This window comes from Musca autumnalis, unplaced genomic scaffold (assembly GCF_047663935.1).
Source record: "Musca autumnalis isolate F117 unplaced genomic scaffold, ASM4766393v1 scaffold_4, whole genome shotgun sequence".
Taxonomy (NCBI): Eukaryota; Metazoa; Arthropoda; class Insecta; order Diptera; family Muscidae; genus Musca; species Musca autumnalis.
In genome coordinates this window covers 237,934,770-237,961,825 of record NW_027411977.1, presented here as the reverse complement: position 1 = coordinate 237,961,825, position 27,056 = coordinate 237,934,770, and the positions used below count along the sequence as shown (strand labels likewise).

General features: G+C 34.6%; 2 protein-coding genes across 4 annotated transcripts in view; one reads left to right on the top strand and one right to left on the bottom strand.

The window, feature by feature from the left end:
• LOC141402379 (G2/mitotic-specific cyclin-A-like) overlaps positions 1-25,613 on the top strand; it is a 52,475-nt gene extending 26,862 nt beyond the window's left edge. Inside the window, exons 5-8 of the mRNA XM_073983446.1 lie at positions 17,946-18,169; positions 21,321-21,525; positions 21,606-21,853; positions 24,577-25,613. Of these exons, the coding sequence (XP_073839547.1) occupies positions 17,946-18,169; positions 21,321-21,525; positions 21,606-21,853; positions 24,577-24,754 (855 nt within the window). The 3' untranslated portion in view covers positions 24,755-25,613. The remainder of the gene's footprint in view (positions 1-17,945; positions 18,170-21,320; positions 21,526-21,605; positions 21,854-24,576) is intronic.
• On the bottom strand, positions 1,796-25,040 carry LOC141402380 (RIB43A-like with coiled-coils protein 2). Of its 3 annotated transcripts, none has more exons than XM_073983449.1 (3): positions 24,937-25,040; positions 2,985-3,132; positions 1,796-2,909 (listed from the first exon to the last, which is right to left on the bottom strand). In XM_073983449.1, the coding sequence occupies exons 2-3, from the start codon at positions 3,102-3,104 to the stop codon at positions 1,887-1,889; spliced, it is 1,143 nt and encodes a 380-aa protein (XP_073839550.1). In that variant the 5' UTR covers positions 3,105-3,132; positions 24,937-25,040; the 3' UTR covers positions 1,796-1,886. The 3 variants fall into 3 exon arrangements, with proteins under 3 accessions (XP_073839550.1, XP_073839549.1, XP_073839548.1); XM_073983448.1 differs by lacking the exon at positions 24,937-25,040 and adding an exon at positions 3,597-3,645; XM_073983447.1 differs by lacking the exon at positions 24,937-25,040 and adding an exon at positions 3,382-3,495.
• Positions 25,614-27,056: the final 1,443 nt, after the last annotated feature.

Below are 27,056 nucleotides of genomic sequence, written 5' to 3'. Positions count from 1 at the left end.
TTTATTTTTATATTTGTGTTATTCTATTAAGAAGTAACACGGGACTATTAAGTGCAATTCGCTGCCAATAATTTGCTCTATTTAATGTGTTTTTATAATTAATTAAAAATTATTCATTATTTTTTATTAATTTGTCATTTTGAGCAACAAATTTCTTTATTGTTTTAGTTTACTTTAATCTTTCGCGGCAAAAGATACAACCTAACCTCAAATGTCGTAGAGGTGGACTTGCCAAAGAAAGTAATGTTTGTGCTTATCTCATTATATGATACTCCATGAGAGAGAACATCAAATTTGGTTGACAATACATTGACAATTGTGTCACTCATCCATAACATGATTCTCGAGTTTTTAATTGCCTTTTTTTGTCTTTGTCATGTTGCATTCATTTCAGTTTATTTGTGTGTAAGTGTAGTAGTGTCCAGCTAATTCCGCCATTTTGCAAACAGTAATTAAGAACCCTCCATTTTGTGTTCTATGGCAGATTCTTTTGGCGGTCTTTTTCTCCCTCAACCTTATTAGTACTTGACAGTTTGAGAAGAGTACATCATTTATTTTTCTTAAAGCAATGAGACACCATTACCGTTGCAATGAGAATCCATTATATGACATGTGACAAATCAATAACAGAGTTGATAATGTTATAGCGCATTCACATCACGCAGGTTTTATATTAAATAAAATACGTATTGCCATTGTGAACTTTTTTCCTCAATTTTATTAGAACAATGAGAAACAACTACCGTTGCATTGAGAATACATTGTATGACATGTGAGAAGTCAACCAAATATTGTCAATAGATGGATTTGATGTGTCTATATCACAATTACAGAGTTAATGTTATAGCGCATTTATATTACGCGGTTTTTTTATATCAAAAAATTATCGTTTCAATGAGGATACATTAAATGACATGTGAAAAGTCAACCAAATAGTGTCAATATATCACAATGACAGAGTTATTGTTGTTGCGCTTTTACATCAAGTGGGTTTTTTGTATCAAAAAATACCGTTGCAATGAGAATACATTTTATGACATGTGGGAAGTCAACCAAATACTGTCAATATATCACAATAACAGAGTTATTGTTGTAGCGCATTTACATCAAGGGGGTTTTTGTATCAAAAAAGTTACCGTTGCAATGGGAATACATTATATGAGTCAAGCGAAGTCAAACAAATGTTGCCATTGATGGATTTGATGTCTTTTGGGCCGATTCCGTACAGCGAGGCGAGTCGTGTCGCGTTGCCAAATGCAATTTTTCGATTCCGTATGGCAATATCGCCTGACGTCGTCAAATTTTGTCGCCGAAATGTTCATTTTCCGGCGACAACAAATTAGCTGTCGCCGTACATTTTTACTAACGAATAAAAATAAAATAAAAAAAAAATAAAAATAACTTGTTATCGACGATTATTTTCTATCGCTGTACGTAGTGTATTTTTTAAATTTTGTCGCAGAGACGATAGACGACGCGACATGACTCGCCTCGCTGTACGGAATCGGCCCATTTATATCACAATAACAGAGTTAGCAATATTATAGCGCATTTACATTACGCGGTTTATTATAACAAAAAAATTATCGTTGCATTTGGAAGTAAACCAAATATTGTCAGTAGGTGGATTTGATACATTCATATTACAATAAAAGATTTAAAAATATTATAGCGCTGTTTTTATATAAAAAAAAAGTTACCGTAGAAATGAGAACATCTGGGATGATTCTTGGGCGACAGACGACATGATCCATAACCACCCACCCATACCTCTAAAAGATCCATCGAAAAAAAATAAATGTTGAAGCGAATTTTTTATTTAGGAAATGAATTATGCATTTTAATTTTAATTATATATTCCAGACCACCTTCCAAATCCTCCCTCCTTAACGTGTTGTTGTATTAAATTTATCATAAAATTCCTGGCTGACACGATTCACCTGCATAACCTTATCGTTCAATTCCTTTTGCATTCTCTGCTCCCGTGCCAAACGATCATTTTCTGCCAAAATTTGTTCATATTCCTTTTGTCTCTTCCTTTCCATTTCTCGTTCCTTCAATTGCAATTCACGATCCATATTTAGCGAATATTGTTCCCATTGTTTATCCATTAGTTGTTGCTCCGTCTCTTGCTTTTTACGTTCCAACATTTGTTGTTGTTGATCACGTCGAAAGTCCTTAAGCTCCTCCGGCGTCATACCACGATACATAAAGGCAATTTTTTTATTTGGATGGGTGCGCGATTGGGCAACATCAGGATTTTCCGTTAACATATCACTGCTGAGCATATTATATATCTCCGCTAAATCATCTTCGACCTTTTCCTTTTGTTTACGCAAACGTTCATCCCGCTTACGACGTGCCAATTCATTGTTATATTGTTGTATAGAATCTAACATTTGATTGCGTATTTTCCTTTCAGATTTTGCCATTTCTTCGAGACGATGATCCCGGGATTGCAAAGATTCTTGGAGAACACGATCAGCTTGCAGGCGAGCATTTTCCGCCTGTTTACGTTCGGCAATTTGTTGATCCAACCAGGCACGCTGTTGTTCGCGTTGCCTACGTTGCCTTTCACGATGACCCAAATCTTCACCCAAAAAGATTTGGGCACTTGATATACCCAACGTTATGTCATCATCAGCAGAACGGGCTGGCTTGGATTTTTTTATACTCTCCGGATCGTTGAGATCAAATTCTCGCCTTTGTTCTTTGTTTTGAAAACGACAACGATAAAAATTCAAATCACTTTCCATCACCCGCTTACGTTTCTCCAATTCCAGCTCTTTGGCGTGGATGATTTTTTGCATCATTTCCGTTTGCTCTTCATAGCGGCGCTCCTTCTCTGCCTCCAATTGGCGTTGTTTGTTTTTCTCGGCAATTTGCCGTTCAATGGTGGGAACATCGAGCTGCAATAACAAATATGAGAAATTTTTAGAATATTTTTGAGTCTTTTTGGTTATGCTTCTTCTTCTTCTTCTTACCCCATACAATCTTTGTTTGGCATTGAAAATCCTTTTCTTACGTTCCTCCTCAAATTGTTGACGTTTTTGTAATTTGGTGGCTTCATTGAGATCAGCTTGGGTCATAAAACTCTGGGCCATGTTACGGAGATATTAAAAATCACTTATCCTACAATAAAAGAAACAGACACGAATTGAAATAAAAACAAAACAAAAATGACAACTACATATATTTTTAAAAATATTTCCATTCATATTCACAAACAATTTTGACACACAAAAACCTTCCCTTCCTCCCTTGTTATTTTGTGGGGATTTCAAAGTGCTTTTTGTAAATTTTTGTTTTAAATTCCATTCATCCATTCATGTGCGTCCGTCTCTTTTTCTTGTTTAAACCATGTTATCCATTTTTAAGTACCTAAGATACCTGGGAGTAGTTGGTTACGTTTGTTTGCTTGTTGACAGGTCAATAAGTTTATTTTCTAATTATTTTTGTTTTTTTTTTCTGTCGGTTATTTTTCTTAGATTTTGTCCATCTAACTCCTGCTTTGAATGGGATTTAAAGTGGTCTATCATGGCTCTTTGTTGTTTCTAGGGCTTAGCGTATGCCGCTTGATTGCCATGTTAACTTACCATAACTACATATTTGGGCTTATTTGTTTGTTTGTTTGATGATTGGTTGTTAAGCATTGCTGGAACCACAAACCATCCCCCTTCCCCCCACACCGCAAACAAAACAATGTTAACAATTTTTGGTACAAATCTTTGGCTTTAGATTTCACAGAAAAACCACAAATCCAAACATTAATCATCACTTTTGTGGAATATGGGATGGATGAGAAATGGATGCAGCAGCAGCATCTTCATTAAGATTTTTGGGAGATTTTTCAGTATGCGTTTTATGGCAAATTAAAAAAAAAAACTAGGGAAATTTTTGTTTATTTAAGAAAATTGATGTTATAATGTTACAGCGCATTTACATCACGTGGGGTTTTACATTAAATAAAACAATGTATCATGGTACAAATACACAGGTAGCCGCATCGGCAATTGTTGGTATCATAAGATGTCAAAATTTGACATCAATTGAATGCAATTGACACATTATGTTACCATCAGCTGGCATGATAATGCTACCTGTATTATTGTACCATGCAATGTATTACCGTGGCAATGATAATACATTATATGGCATGTGAAACGTCAACTAAATATTGTCAATATTTGGATTTGATGTCTTTTATCATGAGAATAACAGAGTTAACAATCTTATAGTGCATTTACATCATGCTAGTTTTATATGAAAAAATACCGTTGCAATGAGAATAAATTATGTGACATGTGATATGTCAACCAAATATTGCCAATGGATGGATTCGATTTATTTATATCACAATACAGAGGTAACAATGTTATAGCGCATTTACATCACGTGGGTTTTTATATCAATAATATATGACATGTGACAAGTCAATCAAATATTGTCAATAGATGGTTTTGAGGTCCTTATCATCACAATAACAGAGTTAACAATGTTATAGCGCATTTACATCTCGTGAGTTTTTATATCAATAATATATGACATGTGACAAGTCAATCCAATATTGTCAATAGATGGTTTTGAGGTCCTTATCATCACAATAACAGAGTTAACAATGTTATAGCGCATTTACATCTCGTGAGTTTTTATATCAATAATATATGACATGTGACAAGTCAATCAAATATTGTCAATAGATGGTTTTGAGGTCCTTATCATCACAATAACAGAGTTTACAATGTTATAGCGCATTTACATCACGTGAGTTTTTATATCAATAATATATGACATGTGAAAAGTCAATCAAATATTGTCAATAGATGGTTTTGAAGTCCTTATCATCACAATAACAGAGTTAACAATGTTATAGCACATTTACATCATGCGAGTTTTATATGAAAAAATTACCGTTGCAATGCGAATAAATTATGTGATAAGTCCATATTTAGTCCCAATTTACATTAGGCGAGTTTACTTGCGGCAATTGGCAGTTTGTAGGTGAGATAGGGGGCTGAGAGGCAAAGGGTTACCATATGCCTCACCCCTCTCTCCATCAAACTGACAATTGCCGCAAGTAAACTCGCCTAATGTAAATTGGGACTTACATTAGTCAATTTTCCTTGCGGCAAGTGTCAGTTTGTTGGTGAGAGCGAGTGTTGAGAGGCAAAGGGTTGCCATATGCCTCACCTGTCTCTCCATCAAACTGACAAATTGCCGCAAGGAAAATTGCCTAATGTAAATATGGACTAAGTCAACCAAATACTGTCAATAAATGAATTTGATGAATTGTTTGGTCTGTTCCAGAACTGCAGGAATCTACTAATTTGTACTATTTTTTCCGATAACATAAAGGGAAAAATGTTATCGTAGCAAAACATAATAGCTTCTTGCAGGTTCTGGAACAGACCATTTGTTTCACAACAATAGAGTTAACAATTTTATAGTGCTTTTACATCACCTGGATTTTATATATAAAAATTATCTTTAATGAGAATACATTATATGACATGTAAGAAGTCAAACAAATATTACCAATAGATGGTTTTGGATGCAGGATATAGCATCTTCATTACGAGTTTGGGGGGTATAAGGTGAATTTTTAGTATGTATTGTGAATATTAAAAATTAAAAAAATTAAATTAGAAAATTCGGTAGAAAAATTGAATGGTAGAGGTGTCGGTCCAATATCGAACTGGATATTTTTGTCATGTTGAGAAACGTTCCTTTATAAGAATATAAGAAATTTCCCCCAAGAGTCCTTAGCTGTAATATTCAAAACATTTCAAAACCTTTTCCCAAGAAAAAAAAACTTTTTTATTGCACACCGCCAAAGCGTTTATATTTCCTCACAAAGAAATATATTTGACAATCTATTGTTTTTTTTTTTTTTTTTTTTTTTTTTTTTTTTTTTTGGAATACAAAATATGCATTTTTAGTATTCAACACCTAGCAGCGGGACAACAACACACACACCCATACCCACTATCACCACCACTGTATCCATATTCATCAAAAATAACTTGAACATCACACCATTACTTTTTTTCTGCAGAAAAAACGTGGACATGATGATGATGGGAACTAACAAAAATTTCAACGTTATGCATATTTCACTAGAACAACAAAAACATATTGACTCTGAAAAAAAAACTCGCACATATCCTGTTTGGCTGGCTGGCTGATATGATATGAGAAAACAACATTCTTCTGTATTTATCTTTACAAAAACACATTTCAAATCTATCAACACACTTGTCAACATAAAATTGTATTCAATTTATTTGCGCAAAAAGAAAAAAACACCTATCCACCCACACAAACTGATGCTGCACTTCAAGTGATGTAAAAAAAGAAACCAACAAAAATTGCAATTCTACATTGAAATGGTTTTTTGAAATGCATATCTATCCTCCTCCTATTTCTTCAATGTTTGGTTGTTTGATGGTTGTCTATCATTAATGTTGCTAAAGAATAATATTGTTTGAAAAAGGAAGCAAGGGAATAACATTTATAGATCCATTCCTTCCTCCTTTCCTTTTGCTATTTTTGTTTTTTTTTTTTTTTTTTTTTTTTTTTTTTGGCAAGGTTTACATGTTGTGAAGAAGTCTCTTGGGGACTCAAACATCATACCTACATATAGATTTCTGTGATATATGTGTGGCATATTTGGAAATCTGTACTTTTCTCCATAGTTCTTCTCTATATACATATGTCTGTCTATCCCATAGAAAGCTATGCTGCTTGTATAAATATTTGCTGCAAAAGTTCAAATCTCTAAACTGTTGATATTGACATGGAGAAAATTGTTGGAAGAAAAAATAAATTAAAGTTGAAAATGATTGATCCCTTTATTTGTTGCTGCAACAACTATCTGCAGCAGCAGCAGAGAAGTCAATTAAAAAAATAAAAAAAAAAAATATAAATTTTCAATATTTTTGTGGGGATTTTCTTTAGGAAATTAAGTATTTTGGCCTAAGATGAGTTGAAGCATTAAGCTCGGATCGGGACCAAATTTTTTCCATAGGTAGGTCTCTCGTTCCTGAGATATGGGCCTCCGAAGTTCCGAAAATTTCCTTGTTAAATGTCGTCTACTTAGAGAAAATTTTTAATTTAAAAGAAAATGTTCCCGTTCCCTAGATTGGCTCCTGTCCACAGGAGAAAGTCTTAAATCCGCGGCCGAAGGCCTGCTTTATAGGTAAAATTATAATTTTATCAAAGCTTAATGCTTCAAGTCAACTTGATCCAGTATTTTTTGTGGAAATTTAAATAAGAATTAGGCCGCCACCTCGTAGTGCAATGGTTCGAGCCTAAGTACGAGTCGCCCCGGACCAGTCAATACACACTTCAATTTGGTCCAACCATTACATTATAAGTCTCCATAACATCACCGAAGGGCCAATTGAGACTTCTCTCTACCCACTTAATGAAGAAGATCCAATAATAAAATCTTTCTTATCGTAAAATACTTCAAATAATCTCCGAAAAGAAACTTTGAATAAATATTAACCTTCAAATGAACCTTAACCTTCAAATGTATCGGGAATGTTCTGAGACACACTTCACCTCTCACTTCATGCCTCAAACATTTTGTTCACCCCAATTACGCTTATTTTTCGAGTATTTTATGAACAGATTCAACCGATTCGCCTCAAAATTTGGCTTTCGTAATATTTTGTCCAAACTTAGTTTATGTTCGAAGATGGGTTATATCAGTCCACTCCTTCCGGTACCTCCCCCAAAAATGTTCGAAATTGTTCGGAAAATTTGTGCGCACGATAACTCTTGAAGTGAGTAACCGATTTGATCCCTACTTTGCACATCGTGAAATTTCTACTAGACTTAAATGAGGTTCCAATATGGACTCGATCGGTCCACTCCTTCGGGTACCTCCCACACAAAATTTCGGAAAAGTTCAGTTTAGGGCCTACTCTCGAATCGCTTTGATTTTTGTTGTAGCAACTTGTATTCACTGTCCCCTATACGACGGTACATGTTTCATCAGGGGCAAGTCCATACTTTCTGAGAAAATCGCACCACTTCTTCTGGTACCTCCCTCACAAAAGTTCTAAGCTTTTCGCTAAAATGGTGTGTACGGTAACTCTCGAAGGTAGTAACCGAGTTGGTCCATACTGTGCCCATCGTAATATTTCTACGAGACATAGATTATGTTCGAATATGGACTATATATGTCAACTCCTTCGGATACCTCCCACACAAATTTTCCGAAAAGTGCAGTTTAAGAGCTGCTCTCGAATCGCTTTGATTTTTGTTGTAGCAACTTGTATTCACTGTCCCCTATACGACGATACATGTTTCATCAGGGGCAAGTCTATAGTTCCTGAGAAAATGACCCGAAAGCTGTGAAACCCCCACGACATCAATAGCTGGAGCGGACGGTAAGTTTCGAACGGATCTGCCGATTCGGTCCAAAGTTTAGCCTTCGTAATATTTTGTCCAAACTTGGTTTAAGTTCGAAGGTGAGCCATATCGGTCCACTACTTCAGGTACCTCCCCAACAAAAGTTTAAAAAATGTCACTAATATTGTACGCACTATATCTCTAAAACGGGCATGCCGATTTGGTCCAAGGGGATCCAAAGATCTAATATTTTATCCAAATGTAGTTTAACTTCCAAAATGGTCCATATCGATCTTCTCTTTAGGGTACCTTCACACAGGCTGAGGGTATACCTCTGTCGACAAAGCCGATTGATACTTTTTTACTTGTTCTTATTGATATTCTTATCCCTTCGTTTCCTTTAGTCTCTCAACTTTGTTAGGTCCTCAATTTTTTGTTACTCTATTGTGTTTGACTCTATTTTCTTGGTTTACTCAACCTTTACCTTTCTTTCCAAATGTAAACATACCAACAAAAGCCTCTCATGTAAACGCGCCATAAGCCTGGCTCCATTTTGTTAGTTTTCTCAGCAAAATTTTTTCTTTTCAAATGTAAACAAACCAGCAAAAGCCTCTCATGAAAGCCCGTTATTAGCCTTACTCTATTCTGTTAGTTTTCTCAATAAAATTCCTTCTTTCTTTTAAAATGTAAACAAACCAACAAAAGGGTCTCATGTAAAGACACTATAATTGACTCTTTTTTCCGTCAGATTTCTCAAACAAAGAAATAAAGTTTGGTTTATAATGTTCGTAAGGTTACACACACTTCCTTTCTGTTAACTCTCTGTAAATTTGATTCATTATTCTCGTTACTTTTAATTTTATCATCATACAAACTGTTAAGACTTGAAGTTCCTTCTCATTGCTGTCATATGTAATAGCGCATTACTGTGAATTGCTTGTTTACATTCTGTATGTGATTTTATTCACAATAATGCATTTTGACAACTAGTGTGATAATCAGCTGTTTTTTTGCGGTGTACCTGTATTATTGTGTCATGGTTTGACTCTATTTTCTTGGTTTACTCAACCTTTAGCTTTTTTTCCAAATGTAAACATACCAACAAAGGCCTCTCATGTAAACGCGCCATATACCTGGCTCCATTTTGTTAGTTTTCTCAGCGAAATTTTTTCTTTTCAAATGTAAACAAACCAGAAAAAGGCTCTCATGTGAGAGCGTTATTAGCCTGACTCTATTCTGTTAGTTTTCATAATAAAATTCCATTCTTTTAAAATGTAAACAAATCAAAAAAGGGTCTCATGTAAAGACACTATAATTGACTCTATGTTTCCGTCAGATTTCTCAAACAAAGAAATAAAGTTTGGCTTATAATGTCCGTAAGGGTACACACACTTCCTTTCCGTTAGCTTTCTGTAAATTTGATTCATTATTCTTCGGTGCTTTTAATTTTATCATCATACAACCTGTTAAGACTTGAAGTTTCTCCTCATTGCTGTCATATGTAATGAAAGATTACCTATTGACCTCTTTCTTCGCCTTTTCATTATTTCATATCTAAAAGTAATGACAGTTGTATGGTCTTTGACATTTGCATTTCACTGACTTCAAATACACCTTTCTCTTGTTATAAAAGAATAATTCAATGATTGTTTTTGTTGTGCCGTTCATGGAGAAACTTGTTGTCTAATAAGAATACATATTTTGTTTACATTCTGATTTTATTTAACACTAGCAAAGTGCCCGCTACTTCGTATGCGTTAAATATACAAAACAAATAAATAATATATAATATAGAATTGTGAACATGGAAACATTTTGTGTACTAATACGTACCACTTTAGTTCGATTTTCGTCACGCCTACACATCAAGATAAATCCACATTTTTTGAGATATTTTAATTGAGGTTCTCAGCGCAAATATGGCCTAACCCAACAACCGCCATCCTCATTTCCAGCTCTATCTGTTCCCCCAAAACCAATTATAGAACTATTTAGTACTTTCATGTAAATACATAAATACGAACCTCCTCCTATTATTTCAAAATTCCCTTTACACAATAACAAATTGTACCAAATCCTGTGCCATTTAGAACTTTTCGTATATTTATGGCTCATATTTCTTAAATCTCACGTTATAAGCAAATGATAACAGTAATCTTAATTCCAAATCTCACTTTTCGTATCCAAAGTACGAATTTCCAAACCTACCTCTTTCAACACTCCTACAGTAATCGTAATTCCGAATTTCAGGATTCCAAATGTATCCGATCACATAAATTAAAATTTGGTACCATTTAGTACTTTTCGTATCCATAACTAAAAATATCAAAAACTTCATCAATCCTACACACCAACAGTAATCCTCATTTCGAATCTCGGGATTCCAGCTATATCCGTTCACCCAAATCCAAATTGTACCAGATTTGGTACAATTTAGTACTTTTCGTACACATAAGTACAAATTTTCAAAACTACCTCAGTGCTATGTTCAAACAATAAGCTTAATTCCGAATTTCAGGATTCCAGATACATCCGATAACTCAAATCCAAATTTGGTACCATTTAGTACTTTTCGTATCCAAGGTACGAATTTCCAAACCTACCTATATAAACACACCAACAGCAATTTTAATTCTGAATTTCACGATTTCAAATGTATCCTATCATTGAAATCTAAACTGTACCAAATTTAGTACTATTTAGTACTTTTCCTACCCATAACTAAAAATTTCCAAAACTTTATCAATCCTACACTCCAATAGTACTCCTTATTCCAAATCTCTCAGCTATATCCGTTCACCCAAATCCAAATTGTACCAAATTTGGTACTATTTAGTACTATTCGTACCCACGAGTACGAATATCCACAACTACCTCAATCCTACACGCCAACAGTAATCTTAATTCCAAATTTCAGAATTACAGCTGCATCCGGTCACCGTAATCCAAATTGTACCAAATTTAGTACCATTTAGTACCTTTTGTTCCCATAGGTCCGAATTTCCAAACCTACCTCTATCCAACTCTCCAAAAGTAATCTTAATTTCGAATTTCAGGATTCCAAATGTATCCGATCACCCAAATCCAAATTGTACCAAATGTGGTACCATTTAGTACTTTTCGTTGCCATAAGTACGAGTTACCAAAAGTATCCGAATCCCACACTCCAATAGTAATCATAATTCCAAATTTCACTATTCCAGCTCTATCCGATCACTTAAATTCATATTGTACCAAATTTGGTACCATTTAGTACTTTTCGTACCCGAAAGTACGAATTTCCAAAAGACCTCTATCCTACACTCCGACAGTAATCCTAATTCTAAATTTCAGGATTCCAGTTCCATCCGTTCCCCCAAATCCAAATTGTACCTTATTTGGTACTATTTAGTACCTTTCGTACCCATATGTACTAATTTCGAAAACTACCTTCATATCTCAAACCTACGCTCCAACAGTAATAGTAATTCTAAATTTCAGAATTCCAACTTTATCGGTTCGCCCAAATTCAAATTGTACAAAATTTAGTACCATTTAGTACTATTCGTACAAATGAGTACACATTTTCAAAACCACCTCCTTATATCAACTCATCTTCTTAACCTTGATTTTCATTCCAAATTTCAAGATTTTAGCTCTATCCGTTCACGTAATACCAAATAGTACTAAATTTAGTAACATTTAGTACTTTTCGTACACTTATAGTTCGAATTTCCAAAAACCCTTTGGTACACCTTTCTAACTCTCCATCAGTGACCTTCATTCCAAATTTCAAAGTTCTAGCTTTACCGGTTCGCCAAATACAAACGGTACCATATTTAGTACCTTTTAGTACTTTTCCAGTTCGAATTTCCAAAAACCAAGCCTTATCTGTCACCTTCGGACCAAGAGTGACCCTCACCCAAAATTTCATGATTCTAGCTTCAGCCGTTTCGTCTGGGCGTTGATGAATCAATCAGTCAGTCAGTGAATCAGTCACTCTACTCTTTTATTAATATAGATAAACAAGTATAGCATAGCATCCTGTTTAGTTTTGTTCTTCTATTGTGTTACTTTTTCTTTTTAATAAAAACAGATTTCTTCCGTTAAAAAGTTAATGCAATTTTTCGTACTTTTGAACCCTTGAATTAGGCAGGCTTCTGTAAATTGATGTTCTTTAGTTGTCAACAAAACACCATTCCTTCTCTTTACACAAAGGGGTGAGAGTATAAATGATATTTATTGCTAATAACAGAGTTGATCTCTGTCTCTCCTCCCTCTTTTGTTAACATTTTAATTTCTCATGCATTTAATTTGTAAATATCTCTACTTTCAACATTTCTTGGGAAACAAATTCAGCAAATTCCCATGAAATATGATAAAAATCATGAAAAAAATAATGTTAATGTGAAAAATTATTATTTAAAATATTAAACAAAATTAAGGTTTGGCCAACAAATAAATAGACAAAGCAACAAATCAAACAACATTGTCAAAGGCAGTTTACATTAACAAAAAGCTTGGGCCTTTGGAGTTTTTCGGCACTACTCTGTTAAGTAGATTCTTTCTTCTCCCCCACCCACTATTCAATTAAAGAACAAGCCTTGCATTTTAAATACCATTTCCCAAAATGCCTACTTTAACAGCTCCATATTTTTGTTGTAAGTTGGCGGCAGGAGGAATAAATGGTGATACTTAATAGTAGACACGTTCAATAATCAGCTCATGTTTAAAATGTGTTATGAATTTTTAAGTTACAATTTTTCGGGAGCCCTGTTTTTTCTTTTGTTGTGTTGTGTTTCGATTTTTACATTTCGCCATTGCGGTGGACATTACTTTATTTTGTTTAATTGTTGTTATTACCATTACTCGTACTGTGGAGTCGTGATGATGGTGGTATAATTTCACAAAGACCGCCCATAGTTGCTTGCTCTTCTTCTTGTTGTTGTTGCTTCTATTTCGTATGGTTTTTAATTTCAAACACCACCATTGCCTGCCCAATAATAATTTTTAAGTGGCTATTTAAAGGTATTGATGGCGATATGTAAACATGCTATTAAATAGTCATTTAATTTTATTTTATAGGTGGCTCTTCAACAATTACCACCACCCAAAGTAATGTGTACTACTTTGGGGGGAAGGTGGGGATGGGAATCGGGAACATCTTACAAAATAATGTAAACTCTGAATACGGTGGCATGTTTTGGGAAAATTTAGTACATTCAAGGTGTTAATTTAAAGTACATAGTTTACAATTTATTACCTTGGATTTGTAAGGGGAATTTATAATCCAATGCAAATTGAAAAGTGGGTGGTAACGTTTTGGGGACAAATTTCCTCATATTAGACAAAATGTGTGGGAATTTAGAAATGAAGACAGCCATTATAATTGACGTTCAGTAGTGAGATTCTCTAACGCATTTTTTGGTTACCGACAAAAATCGGCAAATTTAAAACTCAAAATTATGAATTAAAAGTACCAATAAAAGTTGACAACACTGTTGTTGTCGGTAGTACCTAGCGACAACTTCATTTTGGTAGCTGACTTAACGACAAATTTCGTTAATTACTGAAATTGTAAGCTTTTTAATTTTATCGATTTTCGTCGGTAACCAAAAAAATGCGTTAGAGAATCCCATTACAGAGGATTATTTTAATGTGGCTATACAAAGAAGTCTTGTCAACTTCCCAAAAAATACTACTGTGACTAACTGGGACTCAGCTTTTCAAGATAAATACTATGCACTACATTTATTATACCCTACACCACCCTGTGGTAAGGGTATTATGTGTTAGTGCATTTGTATGTAACATGCCTAAGGAAAAGAGATAGACCCATAGTTCCTTCTAGGGATGTGCATAGAATCACTTTCTGAGTCGATTTATGCACGTCGGTCCGTCCGTTCGCAACGTACAGGTCGCATTTATTGTTCGATTTGGCTGAAAATTGGGGAAGATCATTTTTTTAGCCTAATGAAGAACGCTATTGCTTTTGGTGAAAATCGGTTCAGATTTGGATATAGCTCCCATATATATTTTCGACCGATTCGAGGTATTTGATGCACCAAACACGCTGTAGCTGTCCAATTTTGATGAAATTTGGAATGTGTGATGGAATTAGGTCTATAGATAAATGTGCCAAATTATATCGAAATCGGTTCAGATTTGGATATAGCTCTCATATATATTTTCGGCCGATTTGGAGTATTTGATGCACCAAACACGCAGTATCTGTCCAATTTTGATGAAATTTGGAATGTGTTACGGAATTAGGTCTATAGATAAATGTGCCTAATTATATCAAATTCGGTTAAGATTTGGATATAGCTCCCATATAAATTTTCGGCCGATTCTTGTTATTTGGTGCAGGAAGGATGTTATATATGTCCGATCTCAATGAAATTCACAATGTGTGGCGGAATTTGGTCTAGAAATAAGTGAGCCAAATTATATCGTAATCTGTTCAGATTTGGATATAGCTCCCATATAAAATTTCGGCCGATTTTTGGTATTTGGTGCACGAAACATGTTATATAGGTCCGATCTCAATGAAATATGGAATGTGTGACGGAATTTGGTCTAGAAATAAGAGTGCCAAATTTTATCGAAATCGGTTCAGATTTGGATATAGCTCCCATATAAATTTTCGGCCGATTTTTGGTATTTGGTACACGAAAGACGTTATATATGTCCGAACTCAATGAAATTTGGAATGTGTGACGGTGTTAGGTCTAGAAATATATGTGCCAAATTATATCGTAATCTGTTCAGATTTGGATATAGCTCCCATATAAAATTTCGGCCGATTTTTGGTATTTGGTGCACGAAGGATGTTATATATGTCCGATCTCAATGAAATTCGGAATGTGTGACGGAATTTGGTCTAGAAATAAGTGTGCCAAATTATATCAAAATCGGTTCGGATTTGGATATAGCTCCCATATATATTTTCTCCCGATTTAAAGTATTTTATGTACCAAAGACGCTATGTATGTCTAATTTTGATGAAATTTGGAATGTGTGACGGTGTTTGGTCTAGAAATATATGTGCCAAATTATATCGTAATCTGTTCACATTTGGATTTAGCTCCCATATATATTTTACCAATTCACAGTGGTGTAGGGTATCATATAGTCGGCCCCGCCCGAGTTTGATCCTTTCCTTACTGGTTTTTATTTTATTACTTTTAAAATCTTTTTTTAATCTTTTGGGAAAAAATAATAAGTAAGCATTCCTAACCTCAAATTCCTCCATCATTCCCATTACAAATTTCTGAAGCCAATAGATTTGCATCAACTCAAATACTATGTAGAAATGTTTATGTTAACGATTTTAAGCAATCCAAACACGAAATTCAATAAAAAAGTGTTAAAATAAGTTTAGACATGTTGATGGTCATGGTATGTGACTTAATGGTCCCCTGGTAAATACTTCAAAATTACCATAACGTATGAAAGTAGACAACAAAAATTAAACGCACACTTCCAAACGCTATCTCTAACCAATCAAAACCCATCTAACCAAAAACAAAACAAACATCAAACAAATATTAATTTTTTCTTCAATGAAAGGCTTTAGCTTTGGCTCCTACAAACATTGAAATCGATATCTTCATTTCCCCCATTTCATATTCATAATTTCTTTAAATTGTATGTTTGAAATTTGTATTAACATAACACCACCCACCCCTCTAATATAACCAATATTTGTTTACCCAGATGTTTTTTTTTTTCTTCTTCTTTTTGGTGATGACTGACTGACCATCATCATCACACAGTATCTCATCCAACCGTTCACATTTTTTTAAATATGGGCGCTTTAATTTAAATCTATTCTCATTAAATTGAAACCAGTTTCTTCTCTTCTTTCTCATCATCTCCTTAAGTCCAACTGACGTTATGTTATTTTGTTTATTGTATGGGTGTCCATTTAGAAACAAAATATAGCAGCATCTTATCCATGACTGGATCTCATCTACACATCATTTGCAGCTTGTTACGTACTTTATAAACATATCACCCTTCGTCACAGCAGTCTCACTCAAATCACTCACTCACTCCTTCGCTATTGTTGCTTGTATGTAAATAAAATATATTGTCCATATATCCAAAAAAAAAAATGTTTTGTGTTTGAGTTGAGATTTGTCTGGCAAAACAAATAGAAGTCGGTCTGTCGGTTTGTTTGGTCTCTTGCTCCCCTTTATGTTCCTCCATATTATTATTTTTTACTTTGCTGCGTATATCGGTAACATTCATTTGATGTTTTGTGATATTTTGTATTGGTTTCCAAAAAAGGGGGGTTTTTGTGTGTTCATTCCTCCATACAGGCATTAAACAAACATTTGGAATAGTATTGTTTTTTGTTGTTGTTTTTGTATTTCTTATTCATATTTCTCACCTAAAACCCTAATTGTCTCAGCCAGACTCATTTAAAGATCATTTACCAGATGCTGCTGCTTAAACCAGCGGCATCATATGCATATCTAGGGTTATGTTTTTTTTTTCTAAGATTTTATTGCCCTTAATGTCTTGTTGGATTGTTATCGGTATTTTCGGTGTCTGTCTTATGGTTATTTTATTAAATCTTTGCTCTTGTTTGGTTTAATGGCCAGCTGCTGTTTTGTTATATTGCCTGTGATTGGGAATGGTGGTGGTGGGGGGTTATCATTTTAATTTAACAACAAATCTGTATAATTTTATCATAAATGTTCAATTTGATCTCATTTTGATGAGATTAAAATGAAAGGCTTGGGAATTTTTTGTTGTTGTAGTTGGAAAAGTTTGGAAAATGTAACTTTTCCCATACAAAAGTTCACCGGAGATGATCTTTTCCAATACAAAAGTTCACCGGAGATGAATTTTCCCATACAAAAGTTCAGCGGAGATGACTTTTTCTATACAAAAGTTCACCGGAGATGACTTTTCCCATACAAAAGTTCACCGGAGATGACTTTTTCTATACAAAAGTTCACCGGAGATGACTTTTCCTATACAAAAGTTCACCGGAGATGACTTTTCCAATACAAAAGATCACCGGAGATGACTTTTTCTATACAAAAGTTCACCGGAGATGACTTTTTCTATACAAAAGTTCACCGGAGATGACTTTTCCTATACAAAAGTTCACCGGAGATGACTTTTCCCATACAAAAGTTCACCGGAGATGACTTTTCCAATACAAAAGTTCACCGGAGATGACTTTTCCCATACAAAAGTTCACCGGAGATGACTTTTCCTATACAAAAGTTCACCGGAGATGACTTTTCCAATACAAAAGTTCAGACGAACGATTGATTGAACCTAAACTAAAATATTTTAAGTCTGCTTTGTCCATGTGGTGTTCTATGTCCTCCTTTTTAATTCTCTTTCTTTAGTATAGAAAGCTTCTTTGGGCCTTCTATGCAGAGAAACTCCTCCTATTGTATTCAAAACATAAACAATCGTCTATAGATCCTCACTAGACGAACGATTGGAGGTGGCTAAACTAAACTATAAATCCAATTATTCCCTTTGTGCTTTTCTAGGTTTATATTTAAGTCTATTTCTAGAATTTTTTTTTTTTTTTTTATTAAATCCCTCCTTTCTTTTCTTTTTATCTTTTACAGAAAAAACATCGCCCAAAACCTCACTATATGCGCCGTCAAACAGACATCAACTATTCCATGCGTACAATTTTGGTTGATTGGTTGGTTGAGGTATCCGAGGAATATAATTTAGATACAGAAACTCTTTACCTTTCTGTATCGTATATTGATCGTTTCCTTAGTCACATGTCGGTGGTGCGCAACAAATTACAATTGGTGGGAACAGCAGCTATGTATATTGCCTCGTAAGTATAAACACAACAAAAATTAATGTAAAAAAATATATTAAAATCATTTATGGCACACTCTAGTTTAAATTACTACCAATGCTATCATATTCCTTCAAATAGCAACTGCATACTCTAGTGTTAAGTTGCTGTCAATGCTGAAACGCTTAAAATAATCTTTGTTTTCTCATTAATGTATGGGCTTGGTGTAAAAGGCCTATCTAGGAAAGAATGTCAAAGTTAAACTTCAATTATATTGCCTCTGTTTCTATTACATTTTACCAAGCCACGAACAATATTTACTGCCAGGATTTATGGGAGTTGTATTTTCTTTATTTTCAATGATTTTTATATTTTTATTTTTTTATAAATTTTAATCATGTCAAAAAAACCCACTAAAAACGGTATATTTTGTTATTTGCATCATTTCTTACCAAATGTAATGCAAACGCCTTGAAGTATGCTTTAAATTTTTAACATATTGCCTTATTATTTCACTCAGAGAGGGGAGAGAGAGACAAATTAGATCAATGACAAATGGTTGTTTTATTTTTACATTATTTTTATCATTGTTTCTTCTTCAAACTACAAACAAAGATGTTTACCACAAACATTCCAAAAGAACTTGGAAGGAATACTGCCATTGTTTCTTTATAGTTATTTCCCACAACTATCCCAAAGGGAATATGTTGGAATATCTTGCAACTATTTGTCATTATTTATCATTGCAAGTGAAAATTTTTCTTTAACTTCTCTCTTGAGTTTGAAAAACGATGCTGCTAGTTTTTAAAGTAACTTTTCCCCCATTTTTTTTTATTAAATAAAATAAATGTCTAGCTTTTATTCTTCTTATTCACAGCATATAAAACATGCAACTATTGCAGCTTCTCTTCTTATTATACATCCTACGGCCATCATTTTTGTCTCACAAGAAAGTCATTTCTTTGCTTCGAGATTGTGTTTTCTTCCTTTTTGTGATATCTTTTTATTGGTGATAATATTGCTTCTGGTGGTGGTTATGGTAATACTCCTCTGCTCTTAGTACTGTCATCCTTTTGTACTTGATGATGGTCATGATTGCAATAAGAAGCTTTTCCACTATGCTCATCTTCTTATAGAGTGTTCATAGTTGTTGTTTGGATACTCCCTTTTGTCCGTTTTCATCAGTGATAGGTTTCTCCAGTGTCATTGTTATATTTTCTATGCTAGCGATTTGCCATTACTTGTTATTCTTCTTAGATAAGATATTGTCATCAATTTCTTTCCTGCTTTTGGTTACTACTCAAGATGCTGCTGTTGTAAAATTCATTGCACTAGCTAGCTAGCTACAAGTCATTTTTTCGTTGACCACCACCAACCAACCACAACAAGGAGTTTATTATTAAGTTGGCAACGAGGGTGTCGAATTTGAAATTTGTTAAAAGGAGAATAAATAAATTATTTTAAAGTTTATTTGCCCATTAGAGGAGAGCTTAAAAATCTTTTTTGGTATTTTGTTGGCATTTTTAGTGTGTTTTTATTTATAACAGTGGGCAATAAGAGGACAAAACAGTTGTTTTGTTATAAAGGATTTAAAATAAATTAAATTCGTAGATAAATAAAATGGTTGAAGAAAACTCAAAAATAAATTATTTACGCAGCCCAATTATGAATATCAATTCCCCCTGAGTTTTCTCACTTTTTCCTTTAAGTTGGAACGGCAGAAAGACAAAACTCACGGGAAGTTTACATCCATAATCACCCTGTCGTATTTTTTGCATTGATTTCCGTTTTTTTTTTTTCTTATAGCCTGTTTATATTATAGCTTTATGCAGGGTTAACCTTCTTTATGAGACTTAATTTGACGTATACGCAATGGAATTGTTATTTGAAAGCCAGTGGGTTTATTAAATAATTGTTCTACAAACATCCCAGAAGGGACAAGGGAGTCTTCTCTCATATCAATGAGTGCACCCCGATTCGTATTAGCTCAATGATATGGGACCTACTGTTTATCGCCGAGTCCGAACGGAGTGTCTTAAGACACCACTTGTAGAGAAGTTTTACATGGCTGAAATACTCAGGAAATGTCGCCAACATTACTGAGGGTTATTTTGCCACCGTTGAGAAATTGTTGATGTTGCCTGGCCGGGGAATCGAACCCACGACCTTTAGCGTGCAAGGCGGATGTGCTGACCATTGCATCACGGTGGCACCCGGTTTATTAAATCCGTTTATATTTAAACTTAAACGTACTATTACCATTGCCATGTGGATTTGACAACATTAACGCAACTAAAAATAAAGCATAATTTTAGGCGTTTACTTTGTTTAACATGTAAACTAACCTTAACGTTTTTGTGTTCTTTAAAGTGTTGGCTAAAGTGTTTTCTTTAGCTAAAAGACCCATTTAAGTCGTCTTCTGTAGTCGAAAGACCCACCTATGTTGTCTTCTATGGCTAGAAAACATACTTTAGTGGTCAATTATACGTAGAAGACTCACTTAAGTTGCCTTCTGATTGCGCAGAGTGCCTTTTCAGTGTCCTAATCAAACTAAATAGATCAGTTTTGACTTCAAATCTACTCATTTTTTGTCAACACTACTTTTCTTGCCACCTAACCTCACTTTTAAAGATGGTGTCTGTTTTCCTTCCCAACATACATTTAACAAGCCATCAAATCACATCGCATTTCTCTCGAACCACCACAATCATTTCAATTTAATTTTGATTTCACTTTAAATAAAACACGAAAATGATTTTCAATCCAATTTAATCCTGATTAAAGCCAACAGCAGCAGACAACCAACAACCAACGATTGTTTGCAATTTTTACGAGCAATACGCTGCTTTCCTTTCTTTCTCTCAAAACAGAAAAGAAAGGAGATTCCTAACTGGGTTTTACAACAGATTCCATTCTATTGATACTTTGTGGTGCGTGTGCATCACTGATTTGCTTTTGTTTGCAAGTGAAAGAATGGTAGTAAGGTGGAGATGATGGCAATGATGATGATGCTGTTAGTTGGTTGGAGATGGATGCAATGATGTGTTCCCTTGTAACATTGTTGTGTTGTTCTTGCCACATTCCAGTCAAGGGAATGTAAATTATTAATAAACTACTCTTCCTCTATTTCTTTTATACAAATTTATTAAATTTTTGTCTTAAATTCCTTTCTTGTTTTTTTTTTCAGCAAATACGAAGAAATCTATCCCCCAGATGTATCTGAATTTGTTTTCATCACCGATGACACCTACAGCAAGGCCCAAGTTTTACGCATGGAACAAATTATTTTGAAAATTTTAGCTTTTGATTTGTGCACACCCACCGCCTATGTTTTCATTAATACCTATGCTGTGCTGACAGATATCCCCGACAAAGTTAAATTCTTGACTTTGGTAAGTTTCCATCGAAATTTGTTTGGTAATCTTTTAATATTGTTTTAATTTTTATTCTTCTTTCATTTCCCTTCTTTCAGTACATTGCGGAATTATCTCTATTGGAAGCTGATCCCTACCTGCGTTTCCATCCCTCATTGATTTCGGCCGCAGCTTTGGCCTTGGCCCGTTATCTCTGCAAATTGCCTGTGTGGTCATCGGAATTGGAGGAAATCACCACATATCGTTTGGAGGATTTAAGAGAAGTTTTCTTGTGTCTGTGCAAAACACATGTTGCTGCTGCCACATTGCCACAACAGGCCATACAAGAGAAATACAAGGCAGAAAAGTAAGTGGAAACGAAGAGGAAAAAGATGAAATTTGCTTAAAAGATATTTCTAAAATTGAACTTAAATAACCCTTTCCCTTGTCTTTGGTCTTTGGAAGCACCCTTTCCTTTGGAAAGGGTCTTTGGAAGCACCTTTTCCTTTGAAAAGGGCCTTTAAAAGCACCCTTTCGTTTGGAAAGGGTCTTTGGAAGCACCCTTTCGTTTGGAAAGGGTCTTTGGAAGCACCCTTTCGTTTGGAAAGGGTCTTTGGAAGCACCCTTTCGTTTGGAAAGGGTCTTTGGAAGCACCCTTTCGTTTGGAAAGGGTCTTTGGAAGCACCCTTTCGTTTGGAAAGGGTCTTTGGAAGCACCCTTTCGTTTGGAAAGGGTCTTTGGAAGCACCCTTTCGTTTGGAAAGGGTCTTTGGAAGCACCCTTTCGTCTGGAAAGGGTCTTTGGAAGCACCCTTTCGTTTGGAAAGGGTCTTTGGAAGCAACCTTTCCATTGGAAAGGGTCCGTGGAAGCACTCTTTCCTTTGAAAAGGGTCTTTGGAAGCAACGTTTCCTTTGGAAAGGGTCTGTGGAAGCACCCTTCCCTTTGGAAAGGGTCTGTGGAAGCACCCTTTCCTTTGAAAAGGGTCTTTGGAAGCACCTTTTCCTTTGTAAAGGGTCTTTGGAAGCACCTTTTCCTTTGAAAAGGGCCTTTGGAAGCACCCTTTCCATTGAAAAGGGTATTTGGAAGCACTATTTCCTTTGTAAAGGGTCTTTGGAAGCACCTTTTCCTTTGGAAAGGATCTTTGGAAGCACCCTTACCTTTGAAAAGGGTCTTTGGAAGCATCCTTTCCCTTGGAAAGGGTCTGTGGAAGCACCCTTTCCTTTGCAAATGGTCTTTGGAAGCACCTTTTCCTTTGGAAAGGGTCTTTGGAAGCACTTATTGCTTTGGAAATGGTCTTTGGAAGCACCCTTTCCTTTGGAAATGGCCTTTGGAAGCATTCTTTCCCTTGGAAAGGGTCTTCCACAGACCAACCTTTCCTTTGGAAATGGTCTTTGGAAGCATCCTTTGTTCAGAAAAGGTCTTTTGGAAGCACCTTTTCCTTTGAAAAGGGTCTTTGGAAGCACCTTTTCCTTTGAAAAGGGCCTTTGGAAGCACCCTTTCCATTGAAAAGGGTATTTGGAAGCACTATTTCCTTTGTAAAGGGTCTTTGGAAGCACCTTTTCCTTTGGAAAGGATCTTTGGAAGCACCCTTACCTTTGAAAAGGGTCTTTGGAAGCATCCTTTCCCTTGGAAAGGGTCTGTGGAAGCACCCTTTCCTTTGCAAATGGTCTTTGGAAGCACCTTTTCCTTTGGAAAGGGTCTTTGGAAGCACTTATTGCTTTGGAAATGGTCTTTGGAAGCACCCTTTCCTTTGGAAATGGCCTTTGGAAGCATTCTTTCCCTTGGAAAGGGTCTTCCACAGACCAACCTTTCCTTTGGAAATGGTCTTTGGAAGCATCCTTTGTTCAGAAAAGGTCTTTTAGAAGCACCTTTTCCTTTGAAAAGGGTCTTTGGAAGCACCTTTTCCTTTGAAAAGGGTCTTCGGAAGCAACCTTTCGCTTGGAAATGGTCTGTGGAAGCTCCCTTTCCTTTGGAAATGGTCTTTGGAAGCACCTTTTCCTTTGGAAAGGGTCTTTGAAAGCACCCTTTCCTTTGGAAAGTGTTTTCAAAAGCAACCTTTCCTTTGGAAAGGGTATTTAGAAGCACCCTTTCCTTTGGAAAGAGCCTTTAGAAGCATCCTCTCCTTTGAAAAGGATCTTTAGAAGCACCCTTTCGTTTGGAAAGGATCTTTAGAAGCATCCTCTCCTTTGGAAAGGATCTTTAGAAGCACCCTCTCCCTTGGAAAGGATCTTTGGAAGCACTCTTCCCTTTAAAAAGGGTCTTTGGAAGCAACCTTTCCCTTGGAAAGGGTCTGTGGAAGCACCCTTTCTTTGGAAATGGTCTTTTGAAGCACCTTTTCCTTTGAAAATGGTCTTTGGAAGCATCCTCTCCTTTGGAAAGGGTCTGTGGATGCATTCTTTCCTTTGGAAATGGTCTTTGGAAGCATCTTTTTCTTTTGGAAAGGGTCTTTGAAAGCACCTTTTCCTTTGGAAAGGGTCTGTGGAAGCACCCTTTCCTTTGGAAATGGTCTTTGGAAGCACCTTTTCCTTTGGAAAGGGCCTTTAGAAGCATCCTCTCCTTTGGAAAGGATCTTTAGAAGCATCCTCTCCTTTGGAAAGGATCTTTAGAAGCATCCTCTCCTTTGGAAAGGATCTTTAGAAGCACCCTCTCCCTTGGAAAGGATCTTTGGAAGCACTCTTCCCTTTAAAAAGGGTCTTTGGAAGCAACCTTTCCCTTGGAAAGGGTCTGTGGAAGCACCCTTTCTTTGGAAATGGTCTTTTGAAGCACCTTTTCCTTTGAAAATGGTCTTTGGAAGCATCCTCTCCTTTGGAAAGGGTCTGTGGATGCATTCTTTCCTTTGGAAATGGTCTTTGGAAGCATCTTTTTCTTTTGGAAAGGGTCTTTGGAAGCACCCTTTCCTTCAGAAAAGGTCTTTTAAAAGCAAAAGTTTTTTTTTCCATTTCCAAGGTTTTCTTATTCCAATTAGATTTGGCAACATTAACGCATTTAATCTACACAAAATTAAAGCCTACTTTTAGGCGTTCCCTTTACTTCAGTGTTAAACTAACCTTAAATTTCTTTTTTGTTTTCTTTCATTTTTCCCCCCTTTCAGATTCCGTTCAGTCTCCACAATAGAAGCCATAAACATTGATGACGAACAATTTATTGAAATTGTTAACAATTACAATGAAAATCAAAAACAGGAACAAAACACAGCAGCGGCAACAAATGGTGGTGGTGCCACAACGTCAACGCCTTCATCAAAAGTGAATTTGTTTTTTAAGTTTTGATTAAATTAAACCAACTCTCCTTGTAAATTTAAGATTTTTTTGTTTGTTTTATGTATTTTTTCGTTTTTTATTGTAAGATTTTTTTATATATATAACACGCAACACAGGAAAAAGAAAAAGAAACCACCACAAAAAAAAAACAACAATTAAGTATAGATTTGTTTTTAAGAAATGTAATTTACCTTATAATTATATAGAAGAGAAAAGAAAAAAAATAGGACACACACATGCACAACAAACAAACCAACTAACTATCCCCCATTCACCTCCCCACTTTATTTAGACTAAAAAATTAACAACCACCTACCCAACCATTTTCCCCACAATCGATATATATGACTGTCTTTTAAATGTAATTTAAAACATATTTATTAATATCCTCCCCCAAACAAAACAAAAAATACATAAAAAGAAAAAAATCGTAACAAATGGCAAATAAAACCACATGCCTCCTAACTGCTAGCACCACTCGAAAAAATTATATTTTTCAAAGAAATTTTCTTAAAGAAAATTTGTTTTATTTTTTATTTTCCATTTAATTTTTTTTTTTTTTTAGTTTATCTTTTTTTAATCTAGACAAAATTCAAAAGAATGATTTTCTTAAACTTACACATTGGAAAAGTCTACAAGAAAACAAAACCAAATTATTCTATCCATCTATCATTAGCCCTGGGGCTGTATTTATTTGCCATATTATTTCCCAAAAAAAAACCAAGTATATATTTTTTTCTTTTTTTTTATAATTAAACAAAACATAATTATATATTTTGCTAAGTTAAGAAGAAGACATCCCAACACAAAAACTCATAATTTTAAACATTAAGTATTTTTTAACGTTAATTAACAAAACAAACAAAAAGCCATATAAAAAACAAACACAAACCGCTAATTATAAATTGATTTTAATAATAATTATAACTATACAAATTTATAAATATATATATTTTGATTTTATGTAAGCACACAAACAACAAGTAATGAAAGAAGAAATTTGAATGTCAATGGCTTTCAAGAAAAAAGAACAAAGGATTTACAATTATTTATATTGTTTTTTATACATTGTCTATATAGTTTATATATTTTTTTGTTTTCCCCTGTTTCCCTCTTCTCTCTCTCACCCTCCCTCCAAAAAAAAAACGAAACATAAGTTCTGTGAACACCATTATTTTTTAAATGAAAACAAAAATATAAAAAAACGCTTAAAACAAATTGGATATAATTTTATATTTTTTCAAAAAAAAAAAAAAAAAAAAAAAAAAAAAAAAAAAAACCTTTTTATGTACATAGCAGTATATTGGAGAATTAAGGAAATGTACGGTTTTTTGTATCAAAGTAATCAATTTCTAGGTGTAGAATTTCCATTGTTATCTCTAAAGTGGTTATCTAAATATGTTGGAAAGTCTTATTTCATGTTATTTATTATTCACTATCTTCCAAAGCTTGTGAAACCACCATATCCAGGATCATTGGGTACTATTTGAGATTTTCTGAAATTAATTAAAAATTACAAAGATGTCCCCTCACTGCCGTTGTAATCTTGTCCACGATATTTGAAACAATATTCGCTATATTTAAGCTCTTATCAGGCTATTAAGTATCCCTTGAGGAAATCGGTCGAAACTTTTTCAAAGGTCCTTTTAAAAAAATTATCATTTTCGTTTTTGGTAAGGATTTTTAAACGTTGAATCTCGTGCCATCGCAAAATTGACCATATAAATATGTTGGAAATTTTATAAGATTTTTTATTATTATTATTATTTATTGGCGGTCAGATTTTCTGCATTGTTACCACCTTTCGGATATAGTATAAATTTGGTAGATGCAGTATTCTGCGGGAAAAATTACCGCCTTCGAAATCTTGGTTAAAAATAATAATAAGTAATCATTGGCTAAATATAATATCCCCTGATTACCACCAGTAGTGCGATTCTCTAACACATTTTTTGAGTTACCGACAAAAATCGGTAAAATTAAAACGCAAAATTATGAATTAAAGTTCAAATAAAAGTTGACAACACTCTTGCTATCGGTAGAATTTTGCGACTACTTTTTATTCTTCGCTAACTTACCGAAAAACATCGGTAATTACCGAAATTATAAGCATTTTAATTTTACCGACAATTGTCGGTAACTCAAAAAATTAGTTAGAGAATCGCACTACAGGTCTGCCGTTTATTTCCTTCTACCGATCACATGTTGTCTGCGTAGGAGCGGGTTATGGTATTTGGCATATTGTCATTTGATCTGGAGACTTATTTTTCATATAATTTGTTTACTTTTCTTGATTTTAATTTGGAAATTA

Excerpts from the sequence above, each read along its gene's own strand:
- LOC141402380 (XM_073983449.1), bottom strand. The coding sequence starts at position 3,104 with ATGGCCCAGAGTTTTATGACCCAAGCTGATCTCAATGAAGCCACCAAA. Across the intron at positions 2,910-2,984 it reads CCAAACAAAGATTGTATGGG|CTCGATGTTCCCACCATTGA; the intron begins GTAAGAAGAAGA and ends TTGTTATTGCAG.